This window comes from Salmo salar, chromosome ssa04 (genome assembly GCF_905237065.1).
Source record: "Salmo salar chromosome ssa04, Ssal_v3.1, whole genome shotgun sequence".
NCBI lineage: Eukaryota > Metazoa > Chordata > Actinopteri > Salmoniformes > Salmonidae > Salmo > Salmo salar.
Window position 1 is genome coordinate 80,087,433 of NC_059445.1, and position 20,012 is coordinate 80,107,444.

General features: G+C 43.4%; 2 protein-coding genes across 10 annotated transcripts in view; both read left to right on the plus strand.

Moving 5' to 3' along the window:
* Positions 1 to 5,427: 5,427 nt before the first annotated feature.
* On the plus strand, positions 5,428 to 12,455 carry zgc:110540 (deoxynucleoside kinase). Its single transcript, XM_014198149.2, has 7 exons — positions 5,428 to 5,673; positions 7,251 to 7,366; positions 7,497 to 7,690; positions 7,831 to 7,978; positions 8,210 to 8,325; positions 10,897 to 10,996; positions 11,103 to 12,455. The coding sequence occupies exons 1-7, from the start codon at positions 5,580 to 5,582 to the stop codon at positions 11,127 to 11,129; spliced, it is 795 nt and encodes a 264-aa protein (XP_014053624.2). The 5' UTR covers positions 5,428 to 5,579; the 3' UTR covers positions 11,130 to 12,455.
* A 3,916-nt stretch (positions 12,456 to 16,371) lies between these two features.
* Positions 16,372 to 20,012, plus strand: part of ankhd1 (ankyrin repeat and KH domain containing 1) — a 49,746-nt gene continuing 46,105 nt past the window's right edge. For 6 of the 9 annotated variants that reach the window (XM_014198153.2, XM_045717386.1, XM_014198151.2 and 3 more), the window contains exon 1: positions 16,373 to 16,808. In XM_014198153.2, the coding sequence (XP_014053628.2) occupies positions 16,533 to 16,808 (276 nt within the window). In that variant the 5' untranslated portion in view covers positions 16,373 to 16,532. Of the gene's footprint in view, positions 16,809 to 20,012 lie in introns of all 9 variants that reach the window. The other 3 variants (XM_014198150.2, XM_014198155.2, XM_045717385.1) reach the window with 1 other exon arrangement.

The following is a 20,012-nucleotide window of genomic DNA, read 5'->3' on the forward strand; positions in this document are numbered from 1 at the left end:
AGAAGACACATTTCAGATGAATGCATTCAGTTGTACAACTGACAAGGTATCCCCCTTTCCCTTCCCTTTCTTTCCATGACATAGACTGACAAGGTGAATACAGGTGAACGCTATGATCCCTTACTGATGTCACTTGTTAAATCCACTTTTCATTATATCCACTCAATAATAGGATGGTTTTCCATATATATACACACAGTACCAGTCAAAAGTTTGGACACACCTATTCATTCAAGGGTTTTTCTTTATTTGTACTATTTTCTACATTCTACATTGTAGAATAATAGTGAAGACATCAAAACTATGAAATAACACATATGGAATTATGTAGTAAACTAAAAAGTGTTAAATTGCCACCCTTTGCCTTGATAACAGCTTTACACACTCTTGGCATTCCTCAACCAGCTTCATGAGGAATGCTTTTCCAACAGTCTTGAAGTAGTTCCCACATATACTGAGCACTTTTTGGCTGCTTTCCCTTCATTCTGCAGGTCCAACTCATCCTTTAACCATCTCGATTGGGTTGAGGTCGGGTGATTGTGGAGGACAGGTAATCTGATGCAGCACTCTCGTTCTTGGTCAAATAGCCCTTACACAGCCTGGAGGTGTGTTTGGGTCATTGTCCTGTTGAAAAACAAATGATAGTCCCACTAAGTGCAAACCAGATGAGATGGTGTATTGCTGCAGAATGCTGTGGTAGCCATGCTGGTTAAATGTGCCTTGAATTCTAAATAAATCACAGACAGTTTCACCAGCAAAGCACCCTCACATCATCACACCTCCTCCACCACACTTCACGGTGGGAACCACACATGCAGAGATCATCCGTTCACCTACTCTGCATCTCACAAAGACACAGCAGTTGGAACCAAAAATGTACAATTTGAACTCATCAGACCAAAGGACCGATTTCCATCGGTCTAATGTTCATTGCTTGTGTTTCTTGGGCCAAGCAAGTCTCTTCTTCTTAATGGTGTCCTTTAGTAGTGGTTTCTTTACAGAAATTCGACCATGAAGGCCTGATTCACAGTTGATGTTAAGATGTGTCTGTTACTTGTGAAGCATTTATTTGGGCTGCAATCTGAGGTGCAGGTAACTCTAATGAACGTATCCTCTGCAGCAGAGGTAACTCTGGGTCTTCCTTTCCTGTGGCGGTCCTCATGAGAGCCAGTTTCATCATTGCCCTTGATGGTTTTTCCAACTGCACTTTAATGATTCTCTTTACTTATTTGAGCTGTTCTTGTCATAATATGGATTTGGTGTGTGTATATATATATATATATATATATATATATATATATACACCAAATCCATATTATGACAAGAATGCCTATCAATCTGGTGGTCAGATTGATAGGCAGTGGGGAACAGCTGGAGTTGGGCTTGAACAGCCCAAACCTTAGACTTCTAATTCATTACATCATGAATTACTGGGCAAGTTCATTTAGCATCTCCCAGTACCCCGGGTGGGTAGAAATGTCACTTTAGAACCAATGGGCACTGGACAATGCAAAACGAATTCGCCCAATGAAACGAGGTCTAACCGCTTTCCACATAGGCAATTCATGTGAGATAAATCTGAAAAATGACTGAGAAATGATCTGCTTAGGGAGACGGACACAGGCATCCTGGTCACATGGCCTGCCCATCTGAGCTGTGCTTTCATAAGCAGTTTGGGAATGCTCATCATGTCAGCACCGTTGAGAACTACAGTGTCTGAGATTCTGTCCTGCCACTTGGTCCTCAGGAGCTTCCTCAAACAGTTCAGGTGAAAGTGGCTTAGTTTCCTGGCATGGAGTTGGTAGACTGGTAGACAGGATTTGCAGCCATAAGTAAGGGTCGGTAATATGACTGCCTGGTGAACCGTTTTGTTTCCAGTTTGATGCCTGTCCTTTCCCACACCAAATCTCACAGACGACCAAAGGCTGCACTAGCCTTGGCGATCCTGATGTTTGTTTCATTGTCTATGTGAACACCCCAAAAAATTCCGCTACCAAGGTAGGTGAATTTGACCACAGCTGACAGTTTCTGACCTTTCAAATCAAATCACGTCAAATGTTATTAGTCACATGCGCCAAATACAACAGTGAAACAATACTTACAGTGAAATGCTTACTTACGAGCCCCTAACCAACAATGCAGTTTCCAGAAAATACAGATAAGAATAAGAGATAAAAGTAACAAGTATTTAAAGAGCAGCAGTAAAATAACAATAGCGAGACTATATACAGGGGGTACCGGTACAGATGTCAATGTGCGGGGGCACCGGTTAGTTGAGGTAATATGTACACGTAGGTAGAGTTATTAAAGTGACTATACATAGATGACAACAGAGAGTAGCAGTGGTGTAAAGAGGGGGGGCACTGCAAATAGTCTGGGTAGCCATTTGACTAGCTGTTCAGGAGTCTTATGGCTTGGGGGTAGAAGCTGTTTAGAATAGGTTTTGTTGTGCCCTCTTCACGACTGTCTTAGTGTGCTTGGACCATGTTAGTTTGTTGGTGATGTGGACACCAAGGAACTTGAAGCTCTCAACCTGCTCTACTGCAGCCCAGTTGATGAGAATGGGGGCGTGCTCAGTCCTCTTTTTCCTGTAGTCCACAATCATCTCCTTTGTCTTGGTTACGTTGATAGAGAGGTTGTTGTCCTGGCAACACACGGCCAGGTCTCTGACCTCCTCCCTATAGGCTGTCTCGTCATTGTCGGTGATCAGGCCTACCACTGTTGTGTCATTGTCAAATTTAATGATGGTGTTGGAGTTGTGCCTGGCCGTGCAGCCATGAGTGAACAGGGAGTACAGGAGGGAGCTGAGCACGCACCCCTGAGGGGTCCCTGTGTTGAGGATCAGCGTGGCGGATGTGTTGTTACCTACCCTTACCACCTGGGGGCGGCACGTCAGGAAGTCCAGGATCCAGTTGCAGAGGGAGGTGTTTAGTCCTTAGCATATTGATGAGCTTTGAGGGCACTATGGTGTTGAACGATGAGCTGTAGTCAATGAATAGCATTCTCACATAGGTGTTCCTTTTGTCCAGGTGTGCAATAGAGATTGCAACATCTGTGGATCTTTTGGGGCGGTATGCAAATTGGAGTGGGTCTAGGGTTTCTGGGATGATGGTGTTAATGTGAGACATCACCATACTTTCAAAGCACTTCATGGCTACAGATGTGAGTGCTACGGGTCGGTAGTCATTTAGGCAGGTTACCTTAGTGTTCTTGGGCACAGGGACTATGGTGGTCTTACAGACTCGGACAGGGAGAGGTTGAAAATGTCAGTGAAGACACTTGCCAGTTGGTCAGCACATGCTCGCAGTACACATCCTGGTAATCCGTCTGGCCCTGCGGCCTTGTGAATGTTGACCTGTTTAAAGGTCTTACTCACATCGGCTGCGGAGATTGTGATCACACAGTCCTCCGGAATAGCTGGTGCTTTCATGCATGTTTCAGTGTTATTTCCCTCAAATCGAGCATAGAAGTAGTTTAGTTCGTCTGGTAGGCTCGTGTCACTGGGCGGCTCTCGGCTGTGCTTCCCTTTGTAGTGTTTAATGGTTTGCAAGCCCTGCCACATCCGACGAGCGTCAGAGCCGGTGTGGTATGACTCGATCTTAGTCCTGTATTGACACGTTGCCTGTTTGATGGTTCGTCGGAGGGCATAGCGGGATTTCTTATAAGCTTCCAGGTTAGAGTCCCGCTCCTTGAAAGCTGTAGCTCTAGCCTTTAGCTCAATGCGGATGCTGCCTGTAATCCATGACTTCTGGTTGGGGTATATACATACGGTCACTGTGGGGACGTCATCGATGCACTTATTGATGAAGCCAATGACTGATGTGGTGTACTCCTCAATGCCATCGGAGGAATCCTGGAACATATTCCAGTCTGTGCTAGCAAAACAGTCCTGTAGCTTAGCATCTGCTTCCTCTGACCTATTTTTTTATTGATCTAGTCACTGGTGCTTCCTGCTTTAGTTTTTGCTTGTAAGCAGGAATCAGGAGGATAGAATTATGGTCAGATTTGCCAAATGGAGGGCGAGGGAGAGCTTTGTACGCGTCTCTGTGTATGGAGTAAAGGTGGTCCAGAGTTCTTTTCCCCTCTGGTTGCACATTTAACATGCTGATAGAAATGAGGTAACACGGATTTAAGTGTCCCTGCATTAAAGTCCTCGGCTACTAGGAGCGTCGCCTTTGGGTGAGCGTTTTCTTGTTTGCTTATGGCGGTATACAGCGCTTTGAGTGCGGTTTTAGTGCCAGCATCTGTCTGTGGTGGTATGTAGACAGCTATGAAAAATACAGATGAAAACGTCTCTAGGTTGATAGTGTGGTCTACAGCTTATCATGAGATACTCTACCTCAGGTGAGCAAAACCTTGAGACTTCCTTACATATCGTGCACCAGCTGTTATTTACTTATATGCACAGGCTTCCGCCTCGTGTCTTACCAAAGGCTGCTGTTCTATCCTGCCGATAGTGTGTATAACCTGCCAGCTGTATTTTCTTAATGTCGTTGTTCAGTCACCACTCGGTGAAACGTAAGATATCACAGTTTTCAATGTCCCGTTGGTAGGATATATGTGCTTTCAGTTCATCCCATTTATTTTCCAGCAATTGAACGTTAGCTAGCAGGATGGAAGGCAAAGGCAGATTAGCCACTCATCGCCTGAACCTCACAAGGCACCCTGATCTTTTTCCGCAAAATCTCAGTTTCCTTCTCCAGCGAATGACGGGGATCTGGGCCTGGTCGGGTGTCTGTAGTATCTCCCTCCCATCTGACTCATTGAAGAAAAACTCTTTGTCTAATCTGAGGTGAGTTAATCGCAGATCTGATGTCCAGAAGCTCTTTTCGGTCATAAGAGACGGTAGCGGCAACATTATGTACAAAACAAGTTACGAACAACGCGAAAAAACAAACAAAAAAGCATGGTCGGTTAAGAGCCGATAAGACGGCAGCCATCCCCTCCGGCGCCATCTTTTCTTTATTTACATATCAGCTAACCACATCATATGTTATCGTAATCTGGTGTGCCCGACAGCACAGTTGATGACGTGGCACGCAACCATTGGTTGGTGCAATGCGATGCCTGTCCATCTAGCCGGGCAGGAGCTCAACCAAGGTTTGAACACGACCTTGTCGTACAGGGTTTTGCCATAAAGGTCCTGGAACCTTTCTACTAAAATATCAGACTTGCCTTTTATAAACCAGCTATAGACCCACCAAATTGGGGATTTTTGAAGTATGGGGAAGCATGGAGTTGAATAGATATCTCCACGACTCAATGGAGAGCATTTCCATTGAGGAATTTCAGTGTATTCAATATTCACGGCTTTAATGCACCAGAAGACTGTGAATGTACTAACTACACGAATCTTGAAGAATACTTGTAGTTCGATGTCTTGTGGGTCATGTAGTATTGAAGCTTTGGTCCAACCCCGGAAGTAGTAACGTATATATCCTCGGCGCGGAATTCAATTTGATCTGATTATCGCGCTACTCTGCTCCTGTATGTCCCTTGGGATCACTTCGGTAACTTGGCTATCAAGGTTTTGAGTTTATAACGAGCTAAATAATTTAGCCAATATCTCATTCTTTATAATGGCAACACCTCCTAAGAGAATATGTTCAAGTCCAGGTTTTGACAACAGTTTTGAGAAAAGAACTAAGAAGATATCCATTGAAGGAAACATTGGTGAGTTTACACAGCCAGCTGACTACACATTTAACGTACACAATCTGAGAGCTAACTATCGATCTATTTCTAAAATTAGATAGGTAGTTAACTAACTAGCTATGTGGATGTTTAACTCCAACATGTTTGGTCTGATTTTACTAGCGAGTACATTGCATTCTGTTCACTGTAAACAAGTATTGGCGCCAAAACAATACATTCTCAATCTTTTGCCTGTATTTTTATTACTCCGAAACACTTAAAGTTAGCTAGTTTACTATCTAGTTGTAATTGCCAAGTTAGCTAAATTGATAGGCTGGCGAAAAATAATTACACCAGCTAGGTTTCCATCCAATTAGACATATTTCAATGCAAATATTCACAACCGCAAAAAATAAATAAACGATGTGCAATTTCCCACGAGATGCTTCCATGAAATGGACTTGTTGCGCACAAAAGGCTGTGAGTGATTACCTTGTGCAGTTATTCTCATGTACCGACTACTTAAACACAAACGAAATGGCTTTCAATATAATTTTTGAAAATCTACTTATGGTTTGCTTACGAAAAATTGTGTGTTTTATATAGATTGTGCCCACTCTAGTATTGGTACGCGCGGTCTAGCCCGCAGGTCCAGTTCGGGTATAAGTTGCGGATAAACGGCAGTCAAGTATGATGATCATGTCACCAGAATAAGACCCTCGATATTTATTGGGAAAAGGACATCAAACTCATCCGTTACCTTGCACTTTTACCACCCTGTGAAGTTAATGTATTTAATCTGTAGCCTAATAAACTGCATGTTTCCCGAGTCGTAGTGGGAGGACCACATGTGACTTTTTAATTAAACATTGGAACAGATTGTTTATACTGCCTTGGGAGCAGAAATGTATATTTGGGTTAAGATCACTTACAAGCCCCTGGGGCAGCATAATTGTCCTTCCCCCTTATATGTACCTTATTCAACTTAACATTTCAATAAAGCAAATGTTAGCTGACTTGTTTATTTGACTGCTTAGCTAGCTTTATATATTAATTCAAAATGAGTAGAGGTTGCAAAATGCTTCGTTAACTAGCTTGCTCTGATTAGCTTAGCATGTCGTTGCTAGCTGTTCAATTTGACACAACTGGTCTCCTGAAGAATCTTAGATATTGTCACATATGTCTGACTACTGTAACACAACTTGTAACTCAACGTTTTATTTACAAGATAATCAGTTCAAACAAACGTCTGCCTTGTTTAAAAGTTTTGTATCTGTTGTACTCTGCCCTTTGGTTTCTAAAAATGTCAATCTGATTGTTTCTGCCCTAAACCAATCACTGTTTCTGCCCTAAACCAATCACTGTTTCTGCCCTAAACCAATCACTGTTTCTGCCCTAAACCAATCACTGTTTCTGCCCTAAACCAATCACTGTTTCTGCCCTAAACCAATCACATTGTATGGCTTTGGGTTCTTGTGAGTTAGCTATGCGCGTCTTGCTAGCAGAGTGCAAATTATTCTGGTTAACCAGCTAACTTAAAAAAAATAATGTATTCTTGTTTTCCCTAATATCGTTATATTGGGATACTGCTTGAAAAGTGTTAATGTGTGTTGCAGCTGCAGGGAAGTCTACATTAGTGCACATTTTAGAAAAATCTTCAGAAGAATGGGAGGTCATACCGGAGCCCATTGGGAAGTGGTGCAACGTTCAAAACACTGACAATGAGTATAAGGTAACTACAATGTTATGTCCCGTACATAATGTTACGTAAAATGTTATCCCATTTTTTTATGTTAAATTCATGTGAGTCACAATGTTGGACAATTGGTCCTTTCGCTTGACAATTGTGTTCCCTTTTCCAGGAGCTCAGCACATCTCAGAAGAGTGGAGGCAACCTGCTGCAGATGCTGTATGACAAACCTAGCCGCTGGTCCTACACATTCCAGAGTTACGCCTGTCTGAGTCGTGTGCGCGCTCAGCTGCAGCCCCCTTCTGCAAAGTTGCAACAGGCAGAGAAACCGGTCCAGTTCTTTGAGCGCTCTGTTTACAGTGACCGGTGTGTAACCGTCTGGTGGTTGATTGGTCTAGTTGGAAAATCAGAATATGACTTGAGAACCTATGGTAGTGGTATGACTGTCTTTATTTCACTGAGTCTGACTTGTATTGTGGCTATTTTTTATTTATTTTTTTTGCCAGGTATGTATTTGCCTCCAACCTATTTGAGTCTGGGGACATGAATGAGACCGAATGGGACATTTACCAAGACTGGCACGGTTGGCTGCTCTCTCAGTTTGAGTCTCAAATTGAGCTGGATGCCATGATCTACCTTCGGGCTGACCCACAGGTGAGTAAAGCCTTTACACCCTCACTTCACAAGTGTTTGAACTCCAGACAGTTTGGTGGTCAGATGACTTCCTATTTCATTTATTTTTTACACAGCCATGTGCTTAAGGATTTAATTTTCATCTTTTGAGGATTTCATTTTCAATATTACATTATACTGAAGTGCTTACATGGTCTATATATTTCGGCCTGGCAGAGAAACTGACCCAAAAATGAAACCTCTGTCTTTCAGAGATGTATGCAGAGGCTGCACTGCCGAGGACGGGAGGAGGAACAAGGAATTCCAATTGACTATCTGGAGCAACTGCACTATAAGCACGAGTGCTGGCTGTACCACCGCAGTACTCAGTAAGTGTTTACCCATTTATACATACAGCGCATTCAGAAAGTATTCAGACCACTTGACTTTTTCCACATTGTGTTAGGTTACAGCCTTATTCTAAAATGAATAAAAAAAAAAATATCCCTCATCAATCTACCCCATAATGACACAATGAGGTTTTCAGAAATCTTTGCAAATGTATTAAAAATACTGAGATTTTACGTACGTCTTCAGATGCTTTACTCAATACTTTGTTGAAGCACCTTTGGCAGCGATTACAGCCAAGTTTTATAGGGAATGATGCTACAAACTTGGCACACCTGTATTTGGGGAGTTTCTCACATTCTTCTCTGCAGATCCTCTCAAGCTCTGTCAGGTTGGATGGGGAGCGTCACTGCACAGCTATTTTCAGGTCTCTCCAGAGATGTTTGATCGGGTTCAAGTCTGGGCTCTGACATTCAGAGACTTGTCCTGAAGCCACTCCTGTGTTGTCTTGGCTGTGTGCTTAGGGTCGTTGTCCTGTTGGAAGGTGAACCTTCACCCCAGTCTGAGGTCCTGAGCGCTCTGGAGCAGGTTTTCATCAAGGATCTCTCTGTACTTTGCCGTTCATCTTTCCTTCAGTCCTGACTGCCTCCCAGTCCCTGCCGCTGAAAAACATCCCCACAGCATGATGCTGCAACAGCCATGCTTCACCGTAGGGATGGTGCCAGGTTTCCTCCAGACGTGACGCTTAGCATTCTGGCCAAAGAGTTGAATCTTTCTTTCATCAGACCAGAGAATCTTGTTTCTCATGGTCTGAGAGTCCTTTAGGTGCCTTTTGGCAAACTTCAAGGAGGCTGTCATGTCCCTATTTTATTGAGGCGTGTCTTCCGTCTGGCCACTCTACCATAAAGGCTTGATGGGTGGAGTGCTGCAGAGATGGTTGTCCTTCTGGAAGGTTCTCCCATCTCCACAGAGGACCTCGGGAGCTCTGTCATATTGACCATCAGGTTCTTGGTCACGTCCCTGACCAAGGCCCTTCTCCCCTTGATTGCTCAGTTTGGCTGGGCGGCCAGCTCTAGGAAGAGTCTTGGTTGTTCCAAACTTTCTAATAAATGTGCAAAAAAATGGGCCTGTTTTCACTGTCATTATGGGGTATTGTCTTTTTAGATTGAGGCAAAAAAATAATTTCATCAATTTTAGAAGATTCTCTAACAAAATGTGGAAAAGGGAAAGGGGTCTGAATATTTTTTGCAATGCACCGTATAGATTTCACATGACTGGGAATACAGATATGCATCTGTTTGGTCACAGATGCCTTGAAAAAAGGTATGTGTGTAGATCAGAAAACCAGTCAGGATCTGGTGTGACCACCATTTGCTTCATGCAGTGCGACATCTCCTTTGCTTAGAGTTGATCAGGCTGTTTATTGTGGGATGTACGTACATACCCCAACCAGAAGCCATGGATTACAGGCAACATTCACACTGAGCTAAAGGGTAGAGCTGCCTCTTTCAAGGTGCAGGACTCTAACCTGGAAGCTTATAAGAAAATCCTGCTATGCCCTCCGAACGATCAAACAGGCCAAGCACCAATACAAGGCTAAGATTGAATCGTACTACACCGGCTCCGACCCTGAACTTTGATTTGGTGTTGTCCCACTGCTCTTCAATGGCTGTGCGATGTTTCTGGATATTGGCAGGAACTGGAACATGCTGTCATACATGTCGATCCAGAGCATTGCAAACATGGTCAATGGGTGACATGTCTGAGTATGCAGGCCATGGAAGAACTGGGACATTTTCAGCTTCTGTGAATTCTGTACAGATCCTTGCGACATCGGGCTGTGCATTATCATGCAGTAACATGACGTGATGTCGTCGGAGGAATAGCACCACAATGGGCCTTGAGGATCTCCTCACGGTGTCTCTGCGCATTCAAAATGCAATTGTTTCTTTGTCCGTAACTTATGCCTGCTCATACCAAACCCCACCGTCACCATAGGGCACTCTGTCCACAACGTTGACATCAGCAAACTGCTCGCCAACGTGACGCCATATACGTGGTCTGCGGTTGTGAGGCCGGTTGGACATAGTGCCAAATTCTCTAAAACTAGGTTGATGCTTGAGAAATTAACATTCAATGCTTTGCTGGACATTCCTGCAGTCAGCGTGCCATTTGCACCCTCCCTCAACTTCATACATCCGTGGCATTGTGTTGTGACACAACTACACATTTTAGTGGCCTTTTATTGTCCCCAGCACAAGGTGCACCTGTGTCATGATCATGCTTCTTGCCCTGTCGTGGATATCATCTTGGCAAACAATGTAAACTAATTTGAGAGCGTTAAGCTTTTTGTGCTTATGGAACATTTCTAATATCTTATTTCAGCTCATGAAACATGGGACTAAAACTTTACAGGTTGTGTTTTTGTTGAGTGTGTTTTAGCCAATGTGCAACTTTTTTTTATTTTTGTGTGTGCTGGTATTAAGTGTTAGAGTATCATGTCAACTTTCGTCCTATTTTGACAGTATAGATTGAGTGGTTTCTTTGTCAAAGGGCTGGCATTACTAGGAATTTGGGAATGTTACCAGTGTAATATTGTTTCCTACTTCTAGACTTGCTTTTGAGTACCTGAAAGATGTCCCCATCCTGGTCCTGGATGTTAATGACGACTTCAAGAATGATCAAATTAAACAGGAAGCTGTGCTGGACAAGGTTAGTTTTGGTTTGCACTTTTGTATCAAGAGATTGTTTAGTTCACCTCAAATCAGAATTTGTTATGGCTTACATGTTTAAAAAAATTATCCCGGTTTCCACACAGGTCAGAGAATTCCTCAGCACGCTGTGAGCTGGAAAGGATACCGACGTTAGACTGCACCAGCTCACTGGTCTTATGCTACAGACTACACCATTCCTGACAGTTTATCAACTTCCATGCCTCAAAGATTATACTGGTCCTCCATGCCTTAGATAATACTGGTCCTCCATGCCTTAGATTCTACTGGCAGAGAAGATTTGGTCATTTTCTAACTTTATGCAATTCTCATTTTCCCATTGGGTGGAGAAAAATGTTATCAGTTTGAGTGACTTACAAAATCAGTTGGTCTCCCGGTTAGTAATTCAACCATGATTATGACAAGATTAGATGGCTGGTGGTAAATTAGTCTAATCTTAAAACTGTTAGCTGACATTGGCTTATTTACTGACTGTGAGTTACTGGCATACAGTAAGAGAAACTGCTGCACAACAAAACTTAGAAATTGCTCCAGGTATATGCTATTCTAACTCTCAACAGTAAATTCAGACTCCGACTGAGTTCCTAAAAAGAACATTTGATCCGTGGGTTATATAAAAGGGTCCGCCAGTTTCCCATCCCTGGTCTGGAGACTGAAGATAAGTTGAACAGGTGTATTAGTGCTGAGGTAGAACAAAGCTTGCATACAACAGTAGGACTGGGTGGTTGGAGACCGGCCTTACCAACGACACCAGCTCACTGGTCCTCTTGTGTCATTCAAACTAGAGATTAACAGGCATTTTAAAAAATGTATTTACCTGCTCATGACAGTCGGTATACTTAAATGTATGGTTTTAAGGGTTGCCAGATTTAGGTGAAACTATATATATTTTAAATGTAATGTGTAAAAGGTGCTCTACTTGTTTTTTAATGTAGTGAGTTAATTTACTATTTCTTTGTATTTATATTGTAATTACATAAATGCACAGATTAAGCCTAGTCCTTTACTAAAAGTTATTTCAATGGAGATTCTCAATTGAGAATACTTTTTTGTCCAGGACTAGGCTTAATCTGTACTTGGGAAACTGGACCCAGGAGTTTCTGCAGGATCTTACACTGACTGAATTTTTGATTCAGAAAGATTTGGTACCACCACCAGAATGTCATTGTCCATGGCTGTTTTTAGTCTGATTGCATCACTAAACTTTCACTTCAAGTGTTGTCTTTGTCACAATTTTAGATTAAAATGTCTCTTTCTTACCGAGCCACATGCTGTGCAGTACAGCTGTGGCAGGTGGCTGTCGTTTCGTTCGAAAGGGTTAGATCCAAACATGAGTTTTATTTTTTTGTGTAATATGCTGTGATGAAATATACCACTTACAGTTTGTTGTTTGATGGGTGTTACATATTTGTTCCTGAAATAAATGGTGAAAATTGTGACTTATTGCTATATTGCTATATTTATAAGATGACAACGATGGTCACTCAGCCTCAAGTATGATTTTGAAAAAGGGTTTGTGGTTGAGACTATGGAACTGACTGGTGTTTGTTTTCAGTTGGCTTGACTGAGGATATTCAATACCATAGTGGCCATCTAGCAAAGGTAATGCTGTGCATGCTTAGTCACAATTGGATTCATTAAAGGGGCAATCCGCAGTTGAACCAACAGTGGATCTTTGGCACCTCTGTCACAAATGTAACCACTCTGAAATTCATAGACGGTGCTATGGATCATGATGGTTAGTCCATCCATACATTTTTATATGTATGGTTGTCTAACTATACAAATACTTTCTGAGATCAACTGACACTAACCAAAGAGTTTATCAAATTGAACAACTCCTGTTTTAATTTACAGGAGTAAATGTAATAAAAATTATTTAAACAGGGAGTTGTTCAATTTGATAAACTCTTTGGTTAGTGTCAGTTGATCTCAGAAAGTATTTGTATAGTTAGACAACCATACATATAAAAATGTATGGATGGACTAACCATCATGATCCGTAGCACCGTCTATGAATTTCAGTGGTTACATTTGTGACAGAGGTGCCAAGAATCCACTGTTGGTTCAACTGCAGATTGCCCCTTTAATGAATCCAATATTGGACTAACCATCCAAGATAGCGAAATTATAGTTTTATGCATGTTTTGAGGCTGTACACGGTTTGTTTATTTTATGTTCACAGACATTGGAGTAAAACAAGCTTAAAGTTTGGGTTCTGATGAGGTGATACGCTAAACTTGAGGCATTTATAAGTTATATTCTACAGGTATCATTGAGTATATAATTGATTTATAAATCCAAAAAGGGTGGGAGATTGCTTATATATTTAAAAAAATCTAAGATGGTGTAGTAGTCGGCTGTGTGTCCTGTCCTGTGTAAATATCGTTTTATTCGTATATTTATTTTAATCTCACTTTCCATCTATGGCCTGAATATCCTTTTCTGCAGACCGCATCACCTAATGTGGTATGGATATGGTATTTTTATACTTCAGAACCGGAACCCCCATCAGTAGCTAGCTAGTAGTCAGTTAGCCACTGATAGCGGTCTTCGCCGTTATCTCGGACGCCTGCCAGGCTCAGTTCGGTCATTACCTGCCAGTCTGCACAGCGCGATATCAACCCAGAGCATATCGGACAGCTTTTTCTCTACCACATCTCCGGATTGCTACCGCAAGCTCTGAACTTTTACACCAGATTATCGCAGCTAGCTGCAATCTGAGTGGCTACTCTTGGATAACGTCTCTGTCCCAAAGCAAGCACCAGTTAGCCTTGAGCTAGGCCCATCTCCCGGCTAGCCGAAGAGGTCCACCAGCTAACTCTTGGGCTACAATTCCTCTTGCCAATTGGCCTGGACCCTTTACTGCCGACACGGAGGCGATCCATCACGACTTGTCTGCTGACGAATTCGTCCGTGGTGGTTTCAACAGGCTCCTCCGTTGCGACGTCGCCGAAGGCCCATCTGCTAGCCCCGGCCCGCTAGCTGTCCGAATCTCTGGTCTCTAGCTCGCCTAGCGTAGTAGCGACTACTGAATCGGCTCCCAGACTCACCTATTGCTACTCATTGGACCCTATGATCACATGGCTTTGTGTTCTCGAATCGGAGGGCCTTTTGTCCGGACCTCTGGCAGTCTCTATGGGGGTGCCACAGGGTTCAATTCTCGGGCCGACTCTTTTGTCTGTATATATCAGTGATGTCGCTCTTGCTGCTGGTGATTCTCTGATCCACCTCTACGCAGACGAAACCATTCTGTATACGTCTGTCCCTTCTTTGGACACTGTATTAACAAACCTCCAAACGAGCTTCAATGCCATTCAACACTCCTTCTGTGGCCTTCAACTGCTTTTAAATGCTAGTAAAACTAAATGCATGCTCTTCAACCGATCGCTGCCCGTACCCGCCCGCACGTCTAGCATCACTACTCTGGACGGTTTTGACTTAGAATATGTGGACAACTACAAATACCTAGGTGTCTGGCTAGACTATAAACTGTCCTTCCAGACTCACATTAAGCATCTCCAATCCAAAATGAAATCTAGAATTGGCTTCCTATTTCACTCATGCTGCCAAACATACCCTCGGAAAACTGACTATCCTACCAATCCTTGACTTCGGCGATGCCATTTACAAAATAGCTTCCAACACTCTACTCAGCAAACTGGATGTAGTCTATCACAGTGCCATCCGTTTTGTCATCAAAGCCCCATATACTGCGACCTGTATGCTCTCGTTGGCTGGTCCTCGCTACACATTTGTTGCCAAACCCACTGGCTCCAGGTCATCTATAAGTCTTTGCTAGGTAAAGCCCCGCCTTATCTCAGCTCACTGGTCACCATAGCAACACCCACCCGTAGCATGTGCTCAAGCAGGTATATTTCACTGGATATCCCCAAAGCCAACACTTATTTTGGCCACCTTTCCTTCCAGTTCTCTGCTGCCAATGACTGGAACAAATTGCAAAAATCACTGAAGCTGGAGACTTATCTCCCTCTAAATTTAAGCATCAGCTGTCAGAGCAGCTTACCGATCACTGTACCTGTACACAGCCAATCTGTAAATAGCCCACTCAACTACCTCATCCCCATATTGTTATTTATCTTCTTGCTCTTTTGCACCCCAGTATCTCTACTTGCACTTCATCATCTGCACATCTGTCACTCCAGTTTTAATGCTAAATTGTAATTATTTAGCCTCTGACCTATTTATTGCCTTACCTCCCTAATCTTCTACATTTGCACACACTGTACATAGATTCTTCTATTGTGTACGTTTGTTTATGTTTAACTGTGTTGTTTTTGTCGCACTTCTTTGCTTTATCTTGGCCAGGTCGCAGTTGTAAATGAGAACTTGTTCTCAGCTGGCCTACCTGGTTGAATAAAGGTTAAATAAAATAAAAAAAGATGGAAATTCCTCGTTCCATATGCCAACCTCATCAGTGGCTTTTGGAAAGGGTTTTATGGTCTAATAAAAGTGGCATGGTTATGAGAGATTGAGTTGAAATATAGTTGACATTTGTACATTTATAGACAGAGACTGACATGAAAATGGAAAGAAGTGGCCTCTTGGCAAAGATCTAGCTCGAATCCTAAATTGCTAAATACATTTTTGGACTTATAAATGCATGATATATATATATATATATATATATCCCATTGATTTTTGAAAAATATTATTTATAAATTCCTGGTGAGCTTAGTTCAGCTGTCATACCCCATCATACCCCAACATATAAGCTTGTTTTACTCCCAATGTTTAAACAATTTAAAAACACTATGCCCTCAAAACATGGTATAAACTATGTTGATATCATGGATGGTCGTTCTTTGCATCCATACCTGTCTATGAGTGAAAGTGGTTACATTTATCCAGGCCTACCCCTTACTTAGATTTACGTGTATTTTGGGTATACGTTGTGAAACTGTTAAGAAATTACGTGTTAGATATTACTGCATTATCGGAGCTAGAAACACAAGCTTTTCTCGCTACACCCGCAATATCCGCTGAACACGTGTATGTGATAAATACAATTCGATTTGATCCCTCAGCTTTGAACCAAAACGGAAGCGGGGTGTCGTATTGTATCAATTAAGGATTTCTAAATTTGATAACGCTGCAATACATTATTAATATTTGCAAGGATAGGCGTATTACGGAGGTGGCACATTTTGTGACAGACGTGCAAGTGTCCAATCATCTTCCAAATATTCAGTTTCAATTTGTTCTCGTAAACCGACCTTGACGTCGCGTGCTTTCCTCTGAGAAACGTATTTTCTAGCCAATCATATGTTGGTATTGTATTTTCCTGACCAATTATGTGCATGGATTCTGAATAGAGGCGGGCTAAGAGCGAACTATAGCGAAGTAGTTCGGTTGTTAGAAAGTTAATGGCTTGGAGGAAAGAGACGCTCTTCTCGCTTCAGGATTTTTCTGAAGTATAAACATAATTACTAACAACCTCAAAGAAAGTTTAAGACAATATTGCATCTATTAGAATACAAAATACTAAGGAAAGTATGCAGGATGCAGTAGCCGGGACAGCAATGCTGACGGACGGCTTCGGAGACGAGATTGACTCTGTGACTCCGCGCTCCCCTGCCGTAGGAATGGGGGTTGGAGCCACACCAGGAGCCGGACTCGGGGGTTTAGGGATTGGTGTTGGTGGAAAGAAAGTCCCCTTGTTTGGCGAGGCTGGTGGGCCTGCAGCTGACCGGCTTGATTTCCAACTCGCAGCGGCCGCAGTGCTTTCCTCCGGCCCTGGATCTGCCAGCGACGATGATGAGGTATCTGAGGTAAGCAACTCATGTTAGCTAAACTAACCCAGCGAAACCGGACAAGATTCATGTTAGTTAACGTTGCCTAATCCCGTCTCTTTCGACGATATCATGAACCCTCATTACTTTCTTATATCAACAAAAATATCATCAGTCAAATGTCTTGTAGTTTGTAGAGTCGTGTGGCTAACAAGCTAGTAACATGTCCTCTAATGTGTCATATTATGAGCAGTATTTTGGCGGAGGGCTTCGATTTAGGCCTGACGTAGCGGTAGCACACACGGCGCCATCAACTGCTAAAGTTAGCTTGCTAGTGAAATTTAGCTAGGTAGTAAGTGTAGCAAGCTAGTTAGTGTTAACCACACGTTTGTTAGCCTGTTATAGGACAAACTGGTCAGTTGTTTTGAACAGGTAACAAGGTGAAGACACATGGTAATAGTGTCATATGATAACTGGCATTCAATCATGCATTCACTTATTCATTGTCACCCCAGTTGTCTATTTGGCTCTAAGGTTGCTTAACTAGCCAGCTGTCTAGGCACATTCGCCCTAAACTTTGAATAGCAAGCTAATTAGTTACAAGTCCTCTTAACTTGACATGCAGTTTTTTTATGAATTTCTTTATTACTTCGCCAGGGTTGATGGCACACTTTCCAAACACAACACGGCCTGATATGTGATGTTTGTTGAGAAGCATGATCCCGAGCTGTCAGTCAAGATGCTTACTGGAGTGGTGATGTAACATAATTCAACAAGGGTTTAGAAATGCCCCAGTGATCAAATCAAACGTGACATTTCAGAGTGAGCTTGTTCTTTCCTCTACCTATTCTAAAATTACTAATCTCATATGTAGAATTATGTAATGTTCAGGCAAGACACACTCACACTTTGATTCACATTGGAATGGGTACCACCTACCTGTTCATGTGATGAGCAAAAATAAATTGCCAGAATATTTTATTTGTATACACTTATTTTCCCCTTTGCACTATGCCAGAGTCTTATCTGTACACTTTGTAAATGGCTGCTCTCAGACCGAAGGAGTGCCTGACCAGTTTGAAGAGAGTGTTGGAATAGGACAATGTGCCTCTACCACCTGGTTCCTCTGTGTTCTCACACTCGCCTCAAGGAAATTAAAAGATATATTTTTACCACATTTTCTCATTTTCTTTTTCCTCTATTTGGTATTTAAGTTAGTCGACTTTTGGTCACAGAAATATTTGAGAAATACATTTTTCATTCAGCTGTTAATGAAAGGGATCCTAATGATTTAATTGACGGCACCTATGAAAATAGGTGGTGTCAGAACAGTGTAGGCACACACATCATCGCAACACACATAAAAAAACAAACACACACACACTCAGACAGAGGTTGCTGTTTCCCAGAGCTGTGTATGATTCCTCCCCTTTCTGTCTGCAGGACAAGGGTTTCTGTTGCCTTGCATAGCTCATAACGGGTGCCACTTCCTCCCCTTTCTGTCTGCAGGACAAGGGTTTCTGTTGCCTTGCATAGCTCATAACGGGTGCCACTTCCTCCCCTTTCTGTCTGCAGGACAAGGGTTTCTGTTGCCTTGCATAGCTCATAACGGGTGCCACTTCCTCCCCTTTCTGTCTGCAGGACAAGGGTTTCTGTTGCCTTGCATAGCTCATAACGGGTGCCACTTCCTCCCCTTTCTGTCTGCAGGACAAGGGTTTCTGTTGCCTTGCATAGCTCATAACGGGTGCCACTTCCTCCCCTTTCTGTCTGCAGGACAAGGGTTTCTGTTGCCTTGCATAGCTCATAACGGGTGCCACTTCCTCCCCTTTCTGTCTGCAGGACAAGGGTTTCTGTTGCCTTGCATAGCTCATAACGGGTGCCACTTCCTCCCCTTTCTGTCTGCAGGACAAGGGTTTCTGTTGCCTTGCATAGCTCATAACGGGTGCCACTTCCTCCCCTTTCTGTCTGCAGGACAAGGGTTTCTGTTGCCTTGCATAGCTCATAACGGGTGCCACTTCCTCCCCTTTCTGTCTGCAGGACAAGGGTTTCTGTTGCCTTGCATAGCTCATAACGGGTGCCACTTCCTCCCCTTTCTGTCTGCAGGACAAGGGTTTCTGTTGCCTTGCATAGCTCATAACGGGTGCCACTTCCTCCCCTTTCTGTCTGCAGGACAAGGGTTTCTGTTGCCTTGCATAGCTCATAACGGGTGCCACTTCCTCCCCTTTCTGTCTGCAGGACAAGGGTTTCTGTTGCCTTGCATAGCTCATAACGGGTGCCACTTCCTCCCCTTTCTGTCTGCAGGACAAGGGTTTCTGTTGCCTTGCATAGCTCATAACGGGTGCCACTTCCTCCCCTTTCTGTCTGCAGGACAAGGGTTTCTGTTGCCTTGCATAGCTCATAACGGGTGCCACTTCCTCCCCTTTCTGTCTGCAGGACAAGGGTTTCTGTTGCCTTGCATAGCTCATAACGGGTGCCACTTCCTCCCCTTTCTGTCTGCAGGACAAGGGTTTCTGTTGCCTTGCATAGCTCATAACGGGTGCCACTTCCTCCCCTTTCTGTCTGCAGGACAAGGGTTTCTGTTGCCTTGCATAGCTCATAACGGGTGCCACTTCCTCCCCTTTCTGTCTGCAGGACAAGGGTTTCTGTTGCCTTGCATAGCTCATAACGGGTGCCACTTCCTCCCCTTTCTGTCTGCAGGACAAGGGTTTCTGTTGCCTTGCATAGCTCATAACGGGTGCCACTTCCTCCCCTTTCTGTCTGCAGGACAAGGGTTTCTGTTGCCTTGCATAGCTCATAACGGGTGCCACTTCCTCCCCTTTCTGTCTGCAGGACAAGGGTTTCTGTTGCCTTGCATAGCTCATAACGGGTGCCACTTCCTCCCCTTTCTGTCTGCAGGACAAGGGTTTCTGTTGCCTTGCATAGCTCATAACGGGTGCCACTTCCTCCCCTTTCTGTCTGCAGGACAAGGGTTTCTGTTGCCTTGCATAGCTCATAACGGGTGCCACTTCCTCCCCTTTCTGTCTGCAGGACAAGGGTTTCTGTTGCCTTGCATAGCTCATAACGGGTGCCACTTCCTCCCCTTTCTGTCTGCAGGACAAGGGTTTCTGTTGCCTTGCATAGCTCATAACGGGTGCCACTTCCTCCCCTTTCTGTCTGCAGGACAAGGGTTTCTGTTGCCTTGCATAGCTCATAACGGGTGCCACTTCCTCCCCTTTCTGTCTGCAGGACAAGGGTTTCTGTTGC